This window comes from Alternaria atra (assembly GCF_907166805.1).
Source record: "Alternaria atra isolate CS162 genome assembly, contig: 34, whole genome shotgun sequence".
NCBI lineage: Eukaryota > Fungi > Ascomycota > Dothideomycetes > Pleosporales > Pleosporaceae > Alternaria > Alternaria atra.
Genome location: NW_025091333.1, coordinates 1,249,040 through 1,269,193, shown reverse-complemented (window position 1 = coordinate 1,269,193; position 20,154 = coordinate 1,249,040). Strand labels below are relative to the sequence as shown.

The following is a 20,154-nucleotide window of genomic DNA, read 5'->3' as shown; positions in this document are numbered from 1 at the left end:
TGGTCCTGGAAGGACGCGTAAGAAACAGGTTAACCCAACTGATGCCCCATCGGACGTACGTCTTCAGAGAGCGGAGTGTGTGAAGATGGGTTGAGTGCGTGAACGACTTTGTGTGGTTGAACGCGGGCGCGGCTCGGCCAAGCGAGTTTGCGGCCACTTTACGCGTCGCGTGGATCGCGCTTCGGTCTGCCGCCCAGCTCCTTCCCACCATTGTCACTTCACTTTCCACGATTGCACCCCACCCATTGCACCTTCCCACAGCATATCCGCAATGGCCTCTACTGTTCTCGGGAAGAGGACTCGCAGCTCTGCACGTATAGATGCTTCAGGTACGAGCCACCGAGGCCCTGGTCGTGGTTCGTCGGACAACACGTCCCTAACGCGCTCTGCAGAGTCAAAGTCAAATGTCGCAACACGCGCAAAGCGGAGGACCCAGTTTGTCATACACGATGAAGGCGAGATTGAGAATCCATTCGTCACTCCAAAGAAACAAAATGTGCGCGACGAGGATGCAATGGACGTGGACGAGCCCGAGGAGAAGACGTCGGTGAAACGCGGGAGGAAGGCTGGCACAGCTCCTGCAAAGTATGGCGCACCATGCACACGGCTTCCACTTTCAACAGCCAAAGAGAATTCTCCGCAGAAGGCGCTCGTGGACATTCCAGACAAGTTTGCGCCTACTCCTTCAACACCCAGGCATCGCGACGCGCTTGCCGGCAAAGTTGCCGTCACACCCAGGCACCGTCTCATCATCGCCGGACGACCGTTGACGCCTCGCACACCACACACCCCAGGCACTCCACGGAATACGGGGCCAACAATCTACAATGAAGCGCGCCAGGTGTTTGCAAGAGGCTCTGCCCCAACGGCACTGTTTGGTCGGGAGAACGAGAGGAGGGAGCTCGAGACGTTCATCACAACAAGAACAAAGACTAAGAGATCTGGATGTATATACGTCTCCGGTCCGCCAGGCACTGGCAAGAGCGCCTTCGTCGACGATGTCTGCCGTACCGTCTCATCGAATGAATCTGTCAGGACCGGATACATTAATTGTATGAGTGTAAAGAACGCCACAGATCTGTACAGAACGCTTTTGGAGGAGTTTGTCGACATCACCGAGATTGCAGAGGGCGATGAAGTAGATGCGCTTCGGGCAATCTTCATGCAGCGGAAGACGTCTTACGTCGTTACGCTTGATGAAGTGGACCACTTACTGGAGCTGGACATTGAACTCTTTTACAACATCTTCGAGTGGTCCTTACAGGAAGCATCGGGACTTGTGCTAGTCGGTATCGCGAACGCGTTGGATCTCACGGATCGATTCCTCCCACGACTCAAGGCTCGCGGGCTCAAGCCACAACTACTACCCTTCCTCCCATACAACGCCACGCAAATCTCTTCTGTCATCACTTCAAAACTCAAGGCGCTTCTGCCAGTAGGCTCAACCCAACTACCCTTTATCCACCCAACCGCCATCATATTCCTCTCCAAGAAAGTAGCCGCCCAATCCGGCGATCTACGCAAAGCCTTCGACATCTGCCGTCGAGCAATCGACCTCATCGAAGCCGACACACGCGACCAGCACGCAAAGAAAGCCACAGAAATCACCCCATCACCCACCCCCTCACCCTCAAAAACTCCCTTGGTGGAAAAAGTCAACCTCTCCTCCTCAGCCGTGCGCTCTCCCACGAAGCCCAAAGATCTAAACAGTATCATCGCCGCCTCTCTTGCCTCCCTCACCTTCGAAACCGCACCACGGGCCACCATTGCCCACATGGCGAAGATCACAGCAGCAGTATTCAGCAACGGCACAAGCCAACGCCTGCGAAACTTGAACCTCCAACAAAAAGCTGTCCTCTGTTCGCTTTCTGCTATCGAGAAGAAGAAGCGCGCCACCGCTGTCGACAGCATTCTATCCACACCGTCAAGATCCCACACTACATCTCCTACTATCAAAGAACTCTTCGAGGCCTACACCGCGCTGTGTAAACGAGAGAATATTCTACACCCTCTCACGAGCACCGAATTCAGGGATATCGTGGGCAGTCTGGAGACACTGTCGCTTGTTTCGGCAGTCGAGGGTAAAGCTGGATCGCTAGATGTTGGCGCTGGTACGCCGAGTCGGAGGGGAGGGCTAAAGCTTTTCCTGGTGTTGTTGTTGAGGATCGCAGGGTTGCTAGTGTCGTTGGAGAAAAGGAGCTGGCGGACTCACTCGTGGGGCCTGGAGCTGGCATTCTCAAGGGTATTCTTGAGGGGAATTAAAGAGGGAATCGTGTAGATGCGTTATGTTGTGTTTATGGACTCGATTGGATGGGATACGGCTTTGGTACTCGTCGTTTCTTTTTGTATCCTCGATTGAGGCTCTGAGTATGTGCGTTTGTTTTGCATAGCGTGGCATGGAGTTTTTCAACCTGTATCATGTCTTGTATCATGAGCGTAGTAAATTAGCATAGCGTAGGGGTGTTTGTTTTCTCAGCATAGCAGACGCACACCACAAATTCAGTACGTTTTCAACGACTCTTCCATTTCCTACTACGCCTGATTGATGGAGTGAGAGAGTAGCGTCTGACGTGGGATTTTCTGACCACTCAACCTCGTAAGCCTCTTCGTAGGCCTTGGGAGAGGAGACGAAGAAACACCAAGACAAAAACCAGAAAGGCCAATGAGATGTGCTTCCCCATAGCATTGTTTTCCAAATCCATGAGCGAGTTGGAAAGCAATCTATTGTATTTCTTCTATCTTCTCATATCTTAGAGATTATGGTATCATTCATCTTCATCCCATTCATGTAGATCCATGCATTCCAGTCTCCGAGACCCAGATCCTTAAACCTTGACGCCCCCTCCTTCTACAGCATCCTCTTTGCCCACCCGACTCCCTCCTTCTTGTTGTCCATCCTCCTCCTCCTCTTCCTCCTTATCCTGCCTCAGCGTACTTGTCGGCACCTCGCTCTCCATGCCCGCCTTGCGAAACACAGCCTGCATCCAACACCTATACATTTTCAACCTCCTCTGCCTATTAACCAACATGCGTCTATCCACGCCAATATGCGCAATCTCGAATCCCGGTCTGGGGGTCTCGAGATCATTGACATCATCATGGCTCTGCTCTTTCGTCTGCAAGCTCGGATCATGAAGAGACAAACTCTCAATTTGATCTGCGATGACACCTTCAGCCTCCGTCTGGGATATCGTTGTACCCGCTACATTGCCAATCGTCGTATCGCGTTTTCTGGCCGCTCCACCCCAAATGTCCTCGAGTTCAGACTGCTCGAAGAAGTAAACTCGCGTGCCGTCGCCACGGACGTAGAAGTTTTCTTCCATATACCGGCCCTTCTTGAAGCGGACTTGAGCTAGGTCGCCACGGCCGTAGTCGCGGAAGAGGACCTGGCCGCCCGGCTTGAGGACCCGCCAGATGTTGCGGACGGCTTGGTCCCATTGTTTGGGATTCAGGGCGCTGAAGATGAATATCATGAGTACGACGTCTACGCTGCCTTCTGTTAGGCCGGGAGGGAGGCCGCTGTTTTCGGACTCGGGGGATGCGGCTACATCCCATACGTCGGCTTGTATGCGTTCCGGGTCGTAGAGTTCGTGGTTGCGTATAAGTTCGACTGCCTTTTTAGAGAAATCACACGCGTGTATTTTTAACCTCTTGTTCTGACTCCTCTGCAGAATGGGAAACGCACTGTTGCCCGCTCCGGCGCCAACCTCCAACAAGGTGACCTCAGGTCCATTCTCTGCGCCCAACTCCTCTAGTATCGGAAATTCCTGCGCCAGCCATTTGCGGTTCTTGAAGAAGTTTGTCTTGTTGTTCTTGTAAAACTGGTTCCACCACTTCTCGGGCTGGTCGTTGTAACGTTTGCGATCAAAGTCCGAGACGGGTTCTTGCCGTTGTCTGGAATATTGTTCTTCGGAAAAGGCGAGATAGTTGGAGTCGACGGTTACGTGGTCCCAGGCATTGAATTCGAAGATGTTGTCGCCTTCCTCGAGGTAGCGCGAACCGAAAGCGAAGGGATCACTGCGCTTTTGGTTGTTGCCAGGGTCGTGGGAGCGAGAGGGTGGGGCGCGGACGGGCTGTAGAGAAGCAGGCACTCCGTAAGCGTCGTTCTCGGTGCCTTCTTGGGTGGGTGGAGATGCGGGATCGGAGGCATCTGGTGGTGGTGTGGAAGTTGAAGCGTGCGGTATAGGATCGACTGTGACTGCGAAGCGCATGTGTTCCATTGCTTTGGATAGTTGCTGTTTCGGCTGTGGTTTTCTTGACACGGTATTGTCCGTTTGGAATCTGGAGTCGCCGCTATCCTGGGCATTTGCACCATTCATAGTGTCCGCGGTTCCGTGGTCCATGGTATCCATATTCGCAGCCATCATGGAGTTTTGACAGAGTCGCGTATGCGGGGGGATAATTCATGGAGGGGAAATTTCGAGCGCTAGTGTCCAAAGAAGTTTGGTCCAGCCGTGGTCCCTGGCATATGATAGCGTCATGCAGCATTTGAGAGAGCCGCATCTCCTAGCGCGAATTTACGTTCAACTGAAGCTTGATGCGCTCATCGACTCTGGACTTTTGGCAAATCACAGATACCATGTCGAGGTGACACCAATTAACCTCAATCTACACAACTTCAGCATACCACCAGCACCTACTACTTTTGAACCACAATGTCATCCCTGCGATTCACCCGCCCATCGATACACCGCTGCACACGCCTCCTCCAGCGCCCATCCCAGCGACGAACCTTCCTCCCCAACCCCTTCGAAGCCTTAAACTCCGCTCTCCCATCGTCGTCCTCGCCACCACAAGTCCTAACCGCCGTGCGAACTCTCCCCTACCCCTCGGCCCCCGTCTACTCTATAATAGCCGATGTACCCAACTACCAAAACTTCCTGCCGTACTGCCAACGCAGCAACATAACGAAGTGGTCGGCACCGGATAAAGTCTATGGTCGGCAGTGGCCATCGGAAGGCATCTTGACGAGCGGTTTTGGCGGCATAACAGAGAGTTTTGTGAGCAGGGTGTATTGTATACCTGGGCGTTATGTGGAGAGTGTAGGCGGAAACACGGAAACGAGCTTGAAGAATGATGATATTGCGCATCATCTAGACGGGGAGAAACAGGGGACAGAAAGGAAGGAAGGAGAGAATGGCTTGCTTACGCATCTACGGAGCAAGTGGACTGTCGAGGCTATACAGAACGACCAGACACAGGTTAGTTTGGCGGTAGAGTTTGCGTTTGCGAACCCAATGTACGCAGCCTTGAGTGGGGGTGTGGCGCCCAAGGTGGCAGAGTTCATGATCAAGGCTTTTGAAAGGAGGGTGCAAGACCTGCTGAAGAGCAACCCGGACATGGTCAAGGCGAGTTTAGCGGAATTGGATGGTAGTGGATTGAAGAGGTAGCACATGCGTCTTCGCAATAGCAACATAGTTCATGATATACATCGCCGAGCTATTGCGAATGCAAATAAGCAGACAAGTCATGTTTGATCTTGGTGTGTGCCACTAGCAATACCCCCGTTCATCCACTACTTCATGCTCTCAAAATACTTCTTGAACCGCGGCTCACGCTCCAGATCACACCGCAACACCGCATCGTAACAGCTCATAAGCAGCTGCGGAAACTTGACCGTCCAATATCTCAGATAGCCACTCGGCAATGGGCCCACCTTGGCCTTGATTGCATCCTCCATATCCTCGTAGTGGTTCTTCTTGTTCCTGAGCGCCCTCAACAAATCTAACATCTTATCGCCCGTGTACTTGCGTTGTTTGCCGAGCGAGTTGATGAAGCCCTGGTCAAGTTTGGCGAGAAAGTTGCGTCTATGATCCAGTACGTCTTCCGAGTATTCTTCCAGCACTGCAAGGTGATCCGATGGTGGGTCTCTAGGTTCACGTTCCCAATGATCCGAGCAGTCGCACAAGAAATCAAGGCGTTTCTGGTCATCCCAGAAAAAAGGATGGTTCATGACTTGCAAGGCGTTGGGGCGGTCTTCGGGCCTGGGTCGCAGCATCCAATGGATAAGACGATGGGGTTCCACCGAATCAGCACCGAGAAGTAGGCGATCGAGGTTGGACTTCTCCTTCTTGATGTTGTATTCACGAATCTGCATCCAGCCTTCTTCGTCATCAAAGGGATGACAACCGCCGGTGAGGACATAGTAAAAGACGCAGCCGAGAGAGAAGATGTCGACGGCTCGCTTGACGCCTTGCGCGACTGGATCTGTCGAGCTGGATGAATCGCGAGAAAAGCCCTGAGAGCTGCCGTTGGCCAACTCCTTCGGTTGCGAGATAAGCTCAGGCGCTTTCCAACCAACGGTGCCTGCGTTACCAGTCGTTCCGACAAGGGTACTAACGTTATCGGGCAGCGTCTTACAGAGACCGAAATCAGATATCACCAGCCGTACATCATCCTTGGAAGTGATCAAGGGTTGTGCGATCAGTATGTTTTGGGGTTTGATGTCGCGGTGGATGATGCGAAGATGATGAAGATGGTTCAGTCCGGCGGCAAGTTGGTACAAACAAGATGCAGCTTTCCCGCTGATCTTGTTCACCAGCTGCTGGTGGCTTTCGGATAGCTCCTCTCCTGGACGACCGTCTTTGTAGAGGTCAAACAAACTGGCTTGGCAGAGTTCGACGGCGATGTAGAGAAAGTTTTCATCTCTCTCGTCGTCGAAGTATCGGATGACGTTTGGGTGGGGGTCGCTGTTCTGTAGAAGCTTCACCTCTTGCTCCGCGAGTCCGAAGTATTGCGGTAGCATGCGCTTGACAGCCACCTTGACTTCCTGTATGAAGATTAGTATAAGACTCTTATCGAGAATGAGCGAAACATGTCATTCTTGAACGACCGACATGATCGGTCGTACAGGCTGATGTATTCAACGTACCTTCCATTTACCCTCAAAGACAAACGTTCCTCCACTTCCGTTTCCAAGAAGACGATCTTGATCTATCGTCAACTTGCCAATTCGCTTGATCTCGGATATGTTCTGTACGTCGCCACCGCTCACAGTAAGCTCATCGGGTTGCAAGCGAGGCCCAACCTCAAGTTGCTTAGCTGCATCTACAATACGGTTGACCTCGTCTTCCTCTTTTTGCTGGTTCTTGCTGAGTTTGCGCCCGCCACGTCTACCCCGGTGTGCTTTCTTCTTCTTGGGAGTCGAGGGCGCGGCGGATGAATCTTGCGAGACGTCTTCGATACTGCTAGTCATCGGCTGAGCCTCCGTGTTGAGTGTAGAGCCAGGTAGGGCAGTTTCGTCTTCAACAGAAGAGCTACGTTCAACGGTTGTAGTTCTCGAGAGAGGCGCAAGTTCATCGTCATCGTCATCAGGGACGTCGAAAGTCACTTTCTTCTCCTTGACTTCCTCTGCAACAGGTGTGACGATATCAGCCTTTGCTACAGTTTCTGCAACTGTCTTCTGAGAAACAACGTCCTCGTCGGCCGGTAGGGGCAGAGTCTCCTCTTCTACAGGCTTGACCTCCGGCTCGGTAGAGGCTGACACTAGAGTGTGTGGCACCTTAGCCTTGCCTGAACGCAAAAGTCTCTTCAGATAGCTCAAGCAGGATTCGCGTACTGTTGGTTTCATAGTAGCTCCCAAGGCGCCAGCAACGGCAAGAACAAAGACAAAAAGTGTGATGATTGCTTTAACCGTCTGTGTCTGAGGTGGTGCGTCGATGGTTGGCGGTTGGTGTTGCTCATGAGGCGATGTCTCAGGCGGATTAGACACGACCTGGTCGTTCAAGGTTGGATAATACGTCGTGGCGGCGATGCCCGGCAACTGTGCCTGCTGACTAGGGATCCTATAGTCCAGCCTGTGAACACCGATGAGACTGCTCCTATCCGGCAATACGTAGGCCGAGTCCCACTCGTATGATACTTGGTTCTGCTTGTAACAAGTTGCATCTGGTGCACCGTCGGTCACTGCCGGGTAATTGACTTCTGATAGAGCGTACCAAGCCCCCGATTCGGTCGTGTTGAGCAGGACGTGGTTGGCTTTGTCTTCCGAGAAGATGGGGCCGGCTGGTTGTGGGAGTAAAACGAGCGGTGGCTCATTTGATTGGTCGTTCAGAGGTCGAGCGACGTCGAAGACACGTGCTACTGGGTAGGGCAGGCGTTGTCTGTAGAGAGGACGCTGGTGCGATCTCGGTCGCTTGTAGTCGAAGGCGATGACTTCGCCGTTGTACATGGTATAGATGTACTGCTTATCAAGAGTCTGGTCATACTGGGACTGCAGATCCTTGTCTCGGCTGTTTGGGTTCCACTCTGCATACTTCAGCGTGCAGATGTGCTCGTTCGTCTTCTTGTTATGGATGGTGATGGTGTACTGGGTCTGTCCGATGTCGATGATACCACGACAATCGCGTTCCCGGGTGCTGAAGAAGTTCTTCGAGTCGGGGGCGCAACTGTCGTCGTAGGGGAAGTTGCCGCCCGGAGTGAAGCTCTGCTTGACAATGCCCGAGGCAGCATCGACGAGAAGCATGAATGTCTTCTTTTCCACATTGTAGACAACCGGGAGTTCCGGGTCGTCGCTGGAGTAGGGGGCACTTTCCGCTAACTGCTTGACCGTGACACCCAGGTGCTGGAGTTGCGGGTGTGGGCCTGGGGTGAGGAGATAGAGAGCTCCGTCCTCCCTAGGCTCGACAATCCATACAAAGGGCTGATGCTGGGGGCCGATCTTGTCCTCGGAGACGTTGTAGATGGTCTCCAACATGGGCCGTCCGCTCAGCTCCCAGATCTCTTCTCCGTTATATCGGTCGCGTGCGTGTATGTGGCCATCGACGGTCGCCAAAAGAACAAAGTCCTCAACTTCCCAATCCTGCAGAGAACGCGCACTGGGGATGAGGCCTCCCGAGGCAGCGTATCTGGCAGGATGGGCTCTGACAGCACTAATGGCTGGAGCAGAAGGAACTTTGGTAGCTACGGCGCGCACATTCTGGTCGTTCAAGGGCGTGTAGAGATGACGTCTGTGGGCGTCCCCTACAGTGTCTTTGAGGCTGGGCTGTCCGTGGTGGGGTGGGATCATGTGTGCAGGCTCCACGTGCACCTCGGCGTGGGGAGACGTGTTGCGGACATGGTGGTCGAGTGGGTGCTGCTGCTGAGCTGCCACAAGGGTAATAATGAGAAAGGCGAGCGTGGTGAGCGTCGAGCCGGCACCGGGCGGCCGACGCGGACGCGGCATGGCGGGTCGTACGTCGATGGAGTGGGAAGCCTAGCGAAGGCGGCGAGGGCGAGGGTGATGGAGCATCAGTGGGAGGTGATGAGGATGGAGCAGGAGAGGAAGAATGCCCGTGGCAGTGATTTTGGCCTCGATATTAACCTGCGGGGGCTGCCGCAGCTGAGCGTGCGCCGTAAACTGGGGGTCTCGCCGGGGCCTCGTCAGCCAGCCCGTCGACTAAACTGCTTCCCGACACGCTCGCCTGTTTCCCTGGTTTTAGCACCAACCTTTGCCCCGTTGTGTCGCTACCCACGCAGGTACCGGCAAGACGGCCAAATGATGGATTTCATGGCTGTGCTTGCCATCGTTGTGGTTGAGCTTGATATCGCCTGTCTCTGACTCTACCCACCACGATACAGTCAGAAAGGGAGCATCCGACACTAGCCACGCCGCCCCAGCAACGCATGGTATCGAAACATGCACCTATCTGGCGTGAGCTATCCTGACGCTGACACGCCATCTCAATGTTACCAAGTCCGACTGCTGTCCTGCAGCAAGTACCACAATCTAGGTGCAAGATTCCTATTCGGGTGCTGAGGCGTTACCTTGGACCTATTCGCTGCGATGGCGAGACACCAACATGAAACAGATGATGTGAGCACTTCAGTAGCGACCTGATCTACTCAGCGGCAGGTTGCTGGCGATGGACAAAATACAACATGGCTTTCCGGACTATGCTTGATCATAGCCTCGAGCCCGTCGTGGCGCACAACTTCACTCGAGTCCGACATTTGCAGGCGTAACATGCGGAACAGGCGAGACCCGTGCACGCGCATCACGTGGTTCGCCCGCGCTCACTGCCAAACATGTGACACGACGAAAAGAGAACGTTAGTCTGCATCGTGCTCGTCTTACTACATTGATGTCTTCCGTAGTATACACTCTATCTAGTGTCGAATCCTTTGCGACATCATGCTTGCTCGCCCCACCCTTACATGCGCTCACGTCTCCGCGGTGCGCTTCGGATGATGTTGTCTACTCGCAACAGCAACTGGGTTATGTTAGTCCGATGCTCGAATCAAGTGAATTGGGTAAACTTACCTCCGCAGCCTCTGACGCTGACGACACCACCGCGCGCTTCAGCTTGTAGCTCTCAATGACGCCTAGCTCCCTCATGTCCGCAATGCCACCTCCAGGGGACAACAGATCCAGGCCTGAGCTGGTCAAGCCCGAGTAGACTGCTTTCCGGAGACGTGTGACCAGGTCGCTTGAGTCGAAACCAGCGTTATCGGCCAGGATGGTGGGTAGTTGTTGGAGCGCCTTGGAGAAGGACTCGACAGCAATGGCCTTCTTGCCAGCCACGTTTTGTGCCGCCTCGGCTACGGCCTTCGCCATGTTCATCTCGGCGCAACCGCCACCTAGCGTTGTCCTTGGCTCCTTGATAGTTTGTGATAGAACGGCAAGTGCGTCGTGTAGCGATCGCTCAGCCTCGTCAAGAAGCTGCTCAGTTGCACCACGGAGGACGATGGTGCATGCCCGTCCAGCATTGATGCCCGAGAATCTGATCAACACATCCTCTCCGATAATGACTTCTTCGACTAGATCGCAGTGGCCGAGCTTGACGTTCTCCGGGTGGTCGAACGTCGATGTGATCTCTCCGCCAGTGACCAAGGCCAGGCGCTCGATGCCGTCAAAGTCGGCGTGCTCGATGGAGCAGATGCCCGCATCCGCGAAGAGTTGCTCTGGCCAGTTATAGATGAGCTGTCGGTTGACGAAACAGTTGATGCCGTGTGCCTTGATGCGCTCGACCTTGGCCTTCATCTTCTCGCGCTCAGCCTTCTCTAGCTCAGCGAGTTTGCCCGTCGAATCAACCTTGACCCGTGCGCCGAAGATCTTGATCTTGTCCGTGTCCATGGCTGTGTTCGCAACGAGAATTTTGGCGTTTTCTATCCGCTTCGGCTGGTTCACACCGAACTTCTTGTCTAGGATGAAGCCCTCGTCCAGGTATGAGTCCTTCAGCTTTCCACCAGCCTTCTTGATGATCTGGATGTGCGTGAGGTCGGTCGATCCACCAAGCTTGAGGACGGCGTCGACGGCGAGTTTGGCAAACTGCTGTCGGTCCTGCGAGAGCACCTTTGAGCTCAGGGTTGTTCGGGCGATGGCCTCGAGATCCTTCCTGAAAGCCTGCTCGTCGCTGCTGTGGTCCACGGCGATCTTCTCCAGCGCCTTGAGAGCCGCAGAACTCGCTATCCTGTAGCCTTCGATGATGGTCTGAGGGTGGATCTTCTGGTCGACCAGCTTCTCGGCCTCTCGCAGCAGTTCGGCGGCAAGGACAGTGACTGATGTGGTTCCGTCGCCGACTTCGTCATCTTGGACTTTTGAGATGTTGACCAGGACCTTGGCAGCGGCGTTGTCGAGGGCAATCGCTTTGAGGATGGTAGCGCCGTCGTTTGTGACCATGATCTCGCCGGTCGAACTTGGGACATGTGAGCTCAAGTATACACGTAGTGGGGCAAAGTGCACCTACGCAGACTGTAATATCTTGTCCATGCCCTTGGGGCCCAGTGTGCTCTTGACCAAATCTCCGACGGCGATGGCTCCTACGAAGGCTGAGAGACGCGCATTCTCGCCCTTCTCCTCTGTGACATCCTCCGCAAAGATCTGGGTGGGGTTTGACTGCGTAGAAGTTAGTACTTTTGCTATTCTCGCAGTGAGGCGTGCGATATACCATCTTGAAATCACTTGTAAACAGGCAAAGAGGGGTATCTCGGAAGGTGTGGGGTTGTTGGCTTGTGGTGCCTGAACGCGACTTTTTTCTCGGCCTGCCCGCGTTGAAGCTGTGTTTGCGGTGTTTGCGCGAAGCTTCCCCGGCCAATGGTTCCACCGGAGCCCGTGACCTTTTGGATGCCTACAACTTTTGTTGCTTCACAACCGCAATTCCCTGGAAATCTGCTATAAACCTGGACACGTAGCTCCTCCCTGCTGCCGCTCACTCTCGAATCGTCACAACACTTTTCCCCGCGCACAATGTCGAAGCGACCGGCGCTGGAACCGCTCGAGGAAGTCTACGACGCGCCTTCTCCAGCACCAAAGCGCGCCAGGGTCGAAGACGAAGAGATGGAAAGCCCTCAGGCCAATGGCGCGACTAGCAATAGTCATCTCATGTCTCCGCGCGAGCAAGACCGGGACAAAGTAGACATCGCAGGCGCATACGAGGAGGAGCATGCGGAGCTTGTGGAAGCCGGCGCATTAGACGACGACGACGACGACGACGACGACGATGACGAGCCCGCAATCGCTGCGCCGAAACGTCAGACGGCTCCAGAAGCTGGATACACAGACCTATATCTTGACACGATAAATCGCAAAGTCCTCGATTTCGACTTTGAGAAACTATGTTCCGTCACCCTCTCCAACATCAACGTCTACGCCTGTCTCGTATGCGGGAAATACTACCAAGGTCGCGGTCCAAAATCACAAGCATACTTCCATGCGCTGGAAGAGGGTCACCACGTATACGTCAACATGGAGACAAAGAAGGTCTATGTTCTCCCCGAAGGCTATGAGGTGACGTCCAAGTCGTTGGATGATATCAAGTTCGTTGTGGATCCACGCATGAGCAAAGAGGAGGTCGCAAAGCTGGACAAAGAGCCCAAAGTGTCGTGGGACCTCTCTAACCGAGAGTATATTCCAGGTTTCGTCGGCATGAACAACATCAAAGCGAACGACTACTTCAACGTTGTGATACAAGCCCTCTCTCATGTTGCCCCCTTGCGGAACTATTTCATGCTGGAAGATCTGTCAACTCGACCACAGCTCGCACAGCGCTTTAGCACACTTGTCCGCAAGATTTGGAACCCACGGGCCTTCAAAACTCACGTCTCGCCCCATGAACTCCTCCAAGAGATTGCTCTTCGATCGTCGAAACGTTTTACTCTCTCCGACCAGTCAGATCCCGTCGACTTCCTCTCATGGTTCCTCAACAACCTCCACCTAGCAGTCGGCGGCTCGCGAACAAAACCCAACAGCAGCATAATCCAGAAAGTATTCCAGGGCACACTGAAAATTGAGCAACAAGAAATCACCGCTCGTGCAGATGCAGGCGACCGCCTCCGTTTCGAAGACGCAGCTGTCCAAACCGAGATATCCCGTTTCCTCGTGCTAACCCTTGACCTACCCGCAGCCCCTCTATTTCAAGACGCACTGGAAAAGAACATCATCCCACAAGTCCCTCTCGTCAACATCCTCTCAAAATACAACGGTGTGACTCCACAAGAGAAGTCGAAGAATCGCGTTCGCTACCGCCTCCTACACCCCTTGCCCCCTTACCTCCTCTTCAACATCAAGCGCTTCTCTAAGAACAAATTCGTCTCGGAACGCAACCCGACCATCGTCACCTTCCCTGTTCACTCCCTCGACATGTCACCCTATGTCGAGCCAAACCCGAAAGAATACCCACCTGGCGAGCCTATCTGGTATGATCTCGTGGCCAACATCACCCACGAGGCGGTCAAGAAGAAGGATGATAGTGTCGAGGGTGAACAGGAGAGCAAGGTTTGGAGAGTGCAGGTTAAAGACCGAGCGAGGGAGGAGTGGTATGGTATTCAAGATCTGTACGTCGAGAAGGAGAGGCGAGACGCTGTTTACCAAGGAAGCATATCTGATGGTCTGGGAGAGGAGAAGGGGCAGAAACCAAAGGGGAGGTAGATAGAGGAACAAGGGGTCTTGTATGAGTAGTTCAAGGAGTATGTTTGGGAAGATACCTTTTCTGGAATCGATTCGATGAGTTTCCTGCACATGTCCAGCATCGTATCGCCTTCTTGATGTTCTCTCTCATACTTTTCCTGCAATGACTAGTGAAGTGCTCTCAATTCCGTTCGGATCTTCTACCCGTGAACCAAGATTGAAGACATGGTATCCATTCTTCGACTTTACGAACTTGATCAACAAGCATCTCCGAATATTCAAGACAGGATTGTACCCCTAACCTTGCAGCATAACAGAAGAAGAAACTTGATATTGTCAAATGTGGTATTTACATCGAGTATACTATAACACAGCTACTCGCCATGGCATCAGTACTACAATCAACCCTTTCAACGCAGCGTCTTTAATCAACCATTACGACATCCCTCTCAAGACCCAACTGCGACGTGCCGTTTGTGATAGCCTTGACCTCACCAGCAACCTCGTCCATTTCCTTGAGAGTAAAGTCTAACAAATAACTCTCATCAACCAACTCCTCTACTCGCTTATAATGCCTCTCAGAGTACACCTTGATAGCATCTAGCACATCCTTCAGACTACCCTTTGCGCCAACCTTTCCTTGCGGCCTCAGACTAGCTAGGCGAGAAGCTGGGTACGACTTGACAATAGTCCATAGAATCTTCTGAGCGATGGGCGCGGTACGGACATTGGTGTTCCAGTCACGGAGGCGGATGAGCAGTTTGTATAGCTGTTCGTCTGCCAGAGAGCCAAGGACTTCGTCTACAGTGATGAGGCCTGAGAGACTGTCTGTATCCGGATTCTCCGTTTCTACTACGGATTTGAAGAGGGAGAAGAGACGGGCCGGTTGGTCCATTTGAAGTGCAAGGACGATAGCCTCGCGGTAGTTGCCAGCGTAGGTGTAGTTTTGTAGCTTTTGATCCAGTTCAACGCGTTCTGTTTCCGCTGTCGTGGCAGCTTCCAGCGTGGTGCTTGTCGTGTCTTCCCAAAATGTGATGACGCTATCTCCACCACCAGACACCAAAGCGCCGGTTGTTGGGTGTGCGACAAGTGCCCATACACGATCAGTGTGGTTGTCAAGTGTAGACATGGCCTCCCCGGACACTGTATCCCAGATCTTGACAAGTCCATCACCAGCTGCAGAAGCTATCTGTGGACCGCGCTTATCCCGTGCGTCGACGGGTCGGTAGGGCAACCACGACAGCTTCAGGACACTGTTCGAGTGGCCTTCTAGCGTGAGCAAACAGCTGTAGTCTGCTAGGCTCCAGATTTTGACCGTCTTATCTCCGCTGCCTGTTGCGATCAAGCCCTTGTTTCCCGAGTTTGGCGCTTGCGAGTCTTTGGGTGCAAATTTGACCGACCATACACCACGTTTGTGACCTCGAAGGACACCGATAGCCTCTCCTTCTGCTGCCGAATAGATCTTGATGGTACGATCCTGCGATGCGGATGCAAAAAGGGTTCCAGAGGGATCGATGTCGATGGCGTTGATGTCTTTGTCGTGTGCTTTGCGGGTGTACTTGGCTCGCAGTTTGCCCTTCATCTCTTTCGTAGTATCCCAACGCTTGACCGTCCGATCTTGAGAGCCGGTCACGATATACGCGGGTGGATGTGACAAGGGGTCGGTAAATGCGGCTGATGATTCTTGGGGTATTGTGTGTGGCAATGCAATCGCTCCGAGCGACTCCGCATGGCCGGTGAGGACTGCAGCACAGGTATACGACTCGTTGGCTGGGTCGAGACGCCATAACCGTGCTGTGTTGTCTTTAGCACCTGTAACAAGCCAGTGACCTGACCAATCTACGTCGAGACAGATGACGATGTCTTCGTGTCCTTTCAGCAACCCCACATCCGCACCAAAGTATCTGCCTTCGGTCGCGTCTTCTGCGTCGGATTCGTTTAGCGTGATTATCCGGATGTCCTCTGAATTGGTGTTAAGTGCTAGTAGAGTCTTGTCTCGGCCGACGTAGGCGATATCGATAACCTCATCGTGTGTTCCGGAAACGCGGCGGAAGATGGGTAGCGGGTCGATGGTCTCTTCGACGACGAGTGACTGGGCTGATTTGAGGGAGTAGAAGTTGAGTACTTGGTCGGCATGCACCGAGATCAAGTAGGGTAACGAAGGATAGTAGAGGATGTTGACAATCTCGTCCGTCTCGATTCCAGGCGCTTGGTCTCGGGTGAGCTCTCTTCCGCTGGACGCTGACCAGAGTCGTAGTCGGCCGTTCTCTCCGCCAGAGTATAAGATCTTCCCGTCTGCGATGAAGCCTGCGCTCTCGATGCCCTCTAGGGCAGCAATAGTGCGTTGCGCCTTCCACTTGTGTGAGTCCCAGACAATCAACGTCTTGTCTCTGCTGCCAGACAGAAGGACCTTCTCTTGCGGCGAGTACTGTAACGAGCGAACGACGGAGACATGCGAGTCGAGGACAGCGGCGCTCTTTCTCTTGTGCAGATCCCATATCCGTATCTTGCCATCTTCGGCACCAGACGCCAGTCGGAACTGTATCTGACTCTCGCCCTGGGCGTGGTCCAACTCAGCGCCTTCTTGCCGTGACTTCCTTTTCCTCTTTTTTTTGTTCTCGGATGCATCGTCGCGCTCAGCTACCTCTACCTCGAAGAAGTGCAGCGCCGAGACAACTCCACCATGGCCGTGGAAAGTATGTGTCGTGTAGCCACCGACAATGTCCCAAATCTTGACCACACCGTCTGCGCCTCCAGTTGCCACCAGTGTTCCCGTACGGTCTGTCGCTAACGTGACTACAGGAGATGTGTGCGGCCGCAATGTCCGAACAAGTTCGAGTTGGAAAGTTTCGTCGTCGGTATCGGAAGGCTTGAGGGCGAAAAAGCGCATGGAAAGCGATCGCGAGCATACTACAAGATGCGATGCGGACGGGGTTAGGGTTAGAGCCGTGATGGCCTCGCCGTCTCCCTCGACCCTCCCTAGCTCTTGCCCATTGGTGAGGTCAGAAAGAAGGACATCTTCACCCAAGCTCGCGGCCAGAATGCGCCCGTCTTCGCTGAGGGCTAAGCTTCCTCCTGAGTAGATTGGCTGCAGGGTACGACCAACCTCGTATGTAGTCTTGACTGCAGCTCTTTGCGCCGACATGTTGGATTGCAGAGTTGGTAGCGTCGGGTCTCTGCCGGGCTGCGAGGGAAGTCGCAAAGTGCTGCAGGAAAAAGTTTATCGATAAGGCGAGTCGCAACCACGCGCTGGCGCCAAACGTCAGCGCGTCTGTCTCCCTCGGCCGCCAACTCGACTTCTGAAGCATGCATGCGTGCATTCACTGAACCCTCACTTGGATAGCACTATTGCCAAGATGCAATCTCTTTTTACTATTGCCTGTACCTGATGAAAGCCGGACTTTGTCACCACCATCATGGGCCGACAAGCTTATCTGGACAAGATCGCATTCGTATAGACCCCGCCAGTGCAATGCTCCAGTAGATGTCTAACATGCCTGCCAGGGACGGTCGGCCTTTGAGCCCACACAATCCGCCTCGCAGTCGACAGAATACGTTCAACTTGAGTCGTCGCAAGCTGAAATCCCACGGCGTTACCACGAGGCCACGGCCAACAACTACGTGCAGCTCTACGACGAACGCGGCAACCCCATCAACCCCCGCTCCCACCAATATGGCAAGAAGCTTAGAGGCGCTCAGAACGATGTGCTGGCATCCGTCGGCGTAGTCGAGAGGAGACACTCTCCTGCTGAGGGGTTTCCGGGACCCAGTGAAGAGCGCCTCGAGCTGCTCGAGGCTGAGGATACAGTTGGAAATGCCATGGCATTGGTTACCACGCTTACGGAGAATCTGTGTACGTGGTGGGTAGGCACCATCAGGGAGAGGATTCTGGTAGCTTCATGCCATTTGTCTTTCATGGGCAACACTAACCTGGGCAGACATTTCGCTATCCCCATGTCCTCACCTTTGGCCAGATCGCGGCTTCCGAGCATGCCTTCTCTGGCGCTTCGATGGTCTATGCTGGCTTCGCCCCCCGCGTGTTTGCGACCATGAACACCCAAGCGATCGTGTATAGCACCTTTGTCTATCAACCCGTGGAGCGTTTGCTGTATGCAACACGTGCAAGCGCAAAGACACGGAACTTGTTCCGACGAGCCAAGACAGTCATCAAATCTAGGTAGGCCGCACATGTACCTTTCTGGTCCTTACTAACCGGCTCAGTTTTCGCTTGGGCCTTGAGGTTCTGTTCTACCCGTTCTTCTACCACGCCGCTTTGCAACGCCTTGGGCTGGTCCCCGCTCGCCCACTGCTGCCAACCTGGACAAGTCTCATTCCCTACTCAAGCTCATCGCCTCTACTGCCATCCTCCTTGCAATACAATGCCTTCAACTCCATCACGGACTGTATTGGAGCAGTACTGGCTTCGCCCGTTATTCTTTATGTGCTGAACACTCAATCGAACGCTGGATCTACGCTTGTGTCTATGAAGCAGTCGAGACAGCCATCATCCGTCCTGACAAGCCCGACATACCCAGTCGAGACGCCAATGGGAAAGACCGTGCTTTGACCGTTCTTGGGCTGCGACGGGAGTCACCACTTCTGATTCGCAATGCCATTCACAGGCTACTTGCAATGCTCGGCTGGGCGCTACCGAGTTCGCCGCCGAACACGCAACGGAAGCGGACTATCGAGCTTGCAACCACAATTACTCCAAATGACGGCGAGATAATGCAAGTCGGTAGTACTCAGGTTACCAACGCTACCCCACTGAATCTTCCCACCCTCCAGCCCCAAGATCAGCCTGCTACAGAGCCGCTCGATGCAGATGTAATCACAATTCCAATAGATGCGTTCCAGGATTTGATACGATCCACGACTCCACCAGGATCACCAACAGAATCAGAGCAAAACGAGAACGACCCTCGGATACGCATCACTTCAAGGGAAGGTATCGTAGAAATGGAAGTGCGTTTACCGCCTAGAATACTTTCCACTCACACGGACGTCGCAGAAGCCTCGGGTTCCTCGCGAGAGGATGCAGCCGCTGAGTCGCGGAACCGAGCACGCTCAACAGCCGGCCATGTATACCACCGCGTCACTCAACTCTCGTGTGAGCCTGCACAGATGATCAGTGCAATGGTGAGAGCTCAGCTTGTCGGTCTTGCCATGCTTCCGTTTAGGATGGTCACTTTGCGAGCGATTGCTTCACACTATCTGGCCAACCAAGGCGGGTATGCGGGGTCGTATCGCGTTGTAGGTCCACTGGGACTCCACAACGATGTAAGCTGGCAGAACATTGGTAACCAGCTCTCACGCGTAGCGCTCTGTGGTGCATTGGAATTATCTATCGATCTTGGCTTGTGGGGACTGCAATATCTGGCCATCACAAAGTTTGGGCAGAGTGTCTTCGGATGGGGTACACTATAAGCGAACCACTCGCTTCGTAACATGCTCTTGCATTGCACTTACCACCCAGGTGGGACACGTTCGCTCGTCGCTGATGTCTATGTGTTCGGCAACACCCGATGCAGTGGCCTTAGAGTGGCGCCTTTGCACGTTTCACGAGCAACTAGACTCGAGTGCCGGCATGGATAATGCTCCGAAGAAGAAGAAGCAGTGAGCAGTGCACAGCGGCCTCCCCGCGATTCCAGTGGGTTGGCTTTTGGTTGGTCACGGCGATCGGGCATACTTGGTCACGAGCCCACTCGATACAGTAGACGTTGGAGCGGATCGATGATGTGTGTTGTTGGGGCATACGCATAGAGGAAGATTGCCGGCAGACGTTTGCAAGACATAGTGGCTCGGAAGGCAAAGGCGGCAGCACGTGCAATGTGGCGCTCTTCCCGCCAGCGCCAACGCGTTCGTCTCACGAGGCTGGCGCGATGCAATGCAACTACCGAGACTGATTGGGGGAGCGAGATGCGACATCGAGGTTTGGTCAACAAAAGCTTTGTGACACGGAGATTGCGAATAGTTCTGTGGTAGAGCAATGGCATGCCGCAGGGGCAGAGAAGCGAAGGATGGTCGGCATGATTGCCTGTGCAGGGGCGGATCAGCAAGGGATCGTCTCTGGGGCTTTACAAATACCGTCGACGCAAGCCGTCACTACGGAAACGTCGCTACCAGATAAGCCGTGAGATTCAGACAGAGTAGTAGTGTGCGTAATGCCCGCTGGTGCAAAGCCAAATGGCGCGCAAAGGACAAGGCAAAGGTCGTCAAAGGACTTCTGCCATAGGATGATGGCATATAGCCGGAATGCTACGCGAACAGGGCAGGGCAAGGGTCTGCAGATAGCAGCTGTGGGTGCGGATATGTACGCTTGGACTGAG

The 20,154-nt window shown here is 53.8% G+C and overlaps 9 protein-coding genes across 9 annotated transcripts; 5 read left to right on the top strand and 4 right to left on the bottom strand.

Moving 5' to 3' along the window:
- Positions 1–271: 271 nt before the first annotated feature.
- ALTATR162_LOCUS10871 (uncharacterized protein) lies at positions 272–2,278 on the top strand (the record flags this gene model as incomplete). The annotated part of the gene is made up of 1 exon (XM_043318511.1): positions 272–2,278. One exon carries the CDS (start codon positions 272–274, stop codon positions 2,276–2,278), a length of 2,007 nt encoding a protein of 668 aa, XP_043174446.1.
- Positions 2,279–2,825: 547 nt separating this feature from the next.
- On the bottom strand, positions 2,826–4,364 carry ALTATR162_LOCUS10870 (uncharacterized protein; the record flags this gene model as incomplete). The annotated part of the gene is made up of 1 exon (XM_043318510.1): positions 2,826–4,364. One exon carries the CDS (start codon positions 4,362–4,364, stop codon positions 2,826–2,828), a length of 1,539 nt encoding a protein of 512 aa, XP_043174445.1.
- A 291-nt stretch (positions 4,365–4,655) lies between these two features.
- ALTATR162_LOCUS10869 (uncharacterized protein) lies at positions 4,656–5,390 on the top strand (the record flags this gene model as incomplete). The annotated part of the gene is made up of 1 exon (XM_043318509.1): positions 4,656–5,390. One exon carries the CDS (start codon positions 4,656–4,658, stop codon positions 5,388–5,390), a length of 735 nt encoding a protein of 244 aa, XP_043174444.1.
- Positions 5,391–5,515: 125 nt separating this feature from the next.
- On the bottom strand, positions 5,516–9,163 carry ALTATR162_LOCUS10868 (uncharacterized protein; the record flags this gene model as incomplete). Its single annotated transcript, XM_043318508.1, has 2 exons — positions 5,516–6,769; positions 6,872–9,163. 2 exons carry the CDS (start codon positions 9,161–9,163, stop codon positions 5,516–5,518), a joined length of 3,546 nt encoding a protein of 1,181 aa, XP_043174443.1.
- A 967-nt stretch (positions 9,164–10,130) lies between these two features.
- ALTATR162_LOCUS10867 (uncharacterized protein) lies at positions 10,131–11,870 on the bottom strand (the record flags this gene model as incomplete). The annotated part of the gene is made up of 4 exons (XM_043318507.1): positions 10,131–10,190; positions 10,241–11,615; positions 11,667–11,815; positions 11,868–11,870. The coding sequence occupies 4 exons, from the start codon at positions 11,868–11,870 to the stop codon at positions 10,131–10,133; spliced, it is 1,587 nt and encodes a 528-aa protein (XP_043174442.1).
- Positions 11,871–12,166: 296 nt separating this feature from the next.
- ALTATR162_LOCUS10866 (uncharacterized protein) lies at positions 12,167–13,846 on the top strand (the record flags this gene model as incomplete). The annotated part of the gene is made up of 1 exon (XM_043318506.1): positions 12,167–13,846. The coding sequence occupies one exon, from the start codon at positions 12,167–12,169 to the stop codon at positions 13,844–13,846; it is 1,680 nt and encodes a 559-aa protein (XP_043174441.1).
- Positions 13,847–14,249: 403 nt separating this feature from the next.
- Positions 14,250–16,970, bottom strand: ALTATR162_LOCUS10865 (uncharacterized protein; the record flags this gene model as incomplete). Its single annotated transcript, XM_043318505.1, has 1 exon — positions 14,250–16,970. The coding sequence occupies one exon, from the start codon at positions 16,968–16,970 to the stop codon at positions 14,250–14,252; it is 2,721 nt and encodes a 906-aa protein (XP_043174440.1).
- A 271-nt stretch (positions 16,971–17,241) lies between these two features.
- ALTATR162_LOCUS10864 (uncharacterized protein) lies at positions 17,242–18,392 on the top strand (the record flags this gene model as incomplete). Its single annotated transcript, XM_043318504.1, has 4 exons — positions 17,242–17,277; positions 17,330–17,716; positions 17,764–18,002; positions 18,047–18,392. The coding sequence occupies 4 exons, from the start codon at positions 17,242–17,244 to the stop codon at positions 18,390–18,392; spliced, it is 1,008 nt and encodes a 335-aa protein (XP_043174439.1).
- A 65-nt stretch (positions 18,393–18,457) lies between these two features.
- On the top strand, positions 18,458–19,252 carry ALTATR162_LOCUS10863 (uncharacterized protein; the record flags this gene model as incomplete). Its single annotated transcript, XM_043318503.1, has 1 exon — positions 18,458–19,252. The coding sequence occupies one exon, from the start codon at positions 18,458–18,460 to the stop codon at positions 19,250–19,252; it is 795 nt and encodes a 264-aa protein (XP_043174438.1).
- Positions 19,253–20,154: the final 902 nt, after the last annotated feature.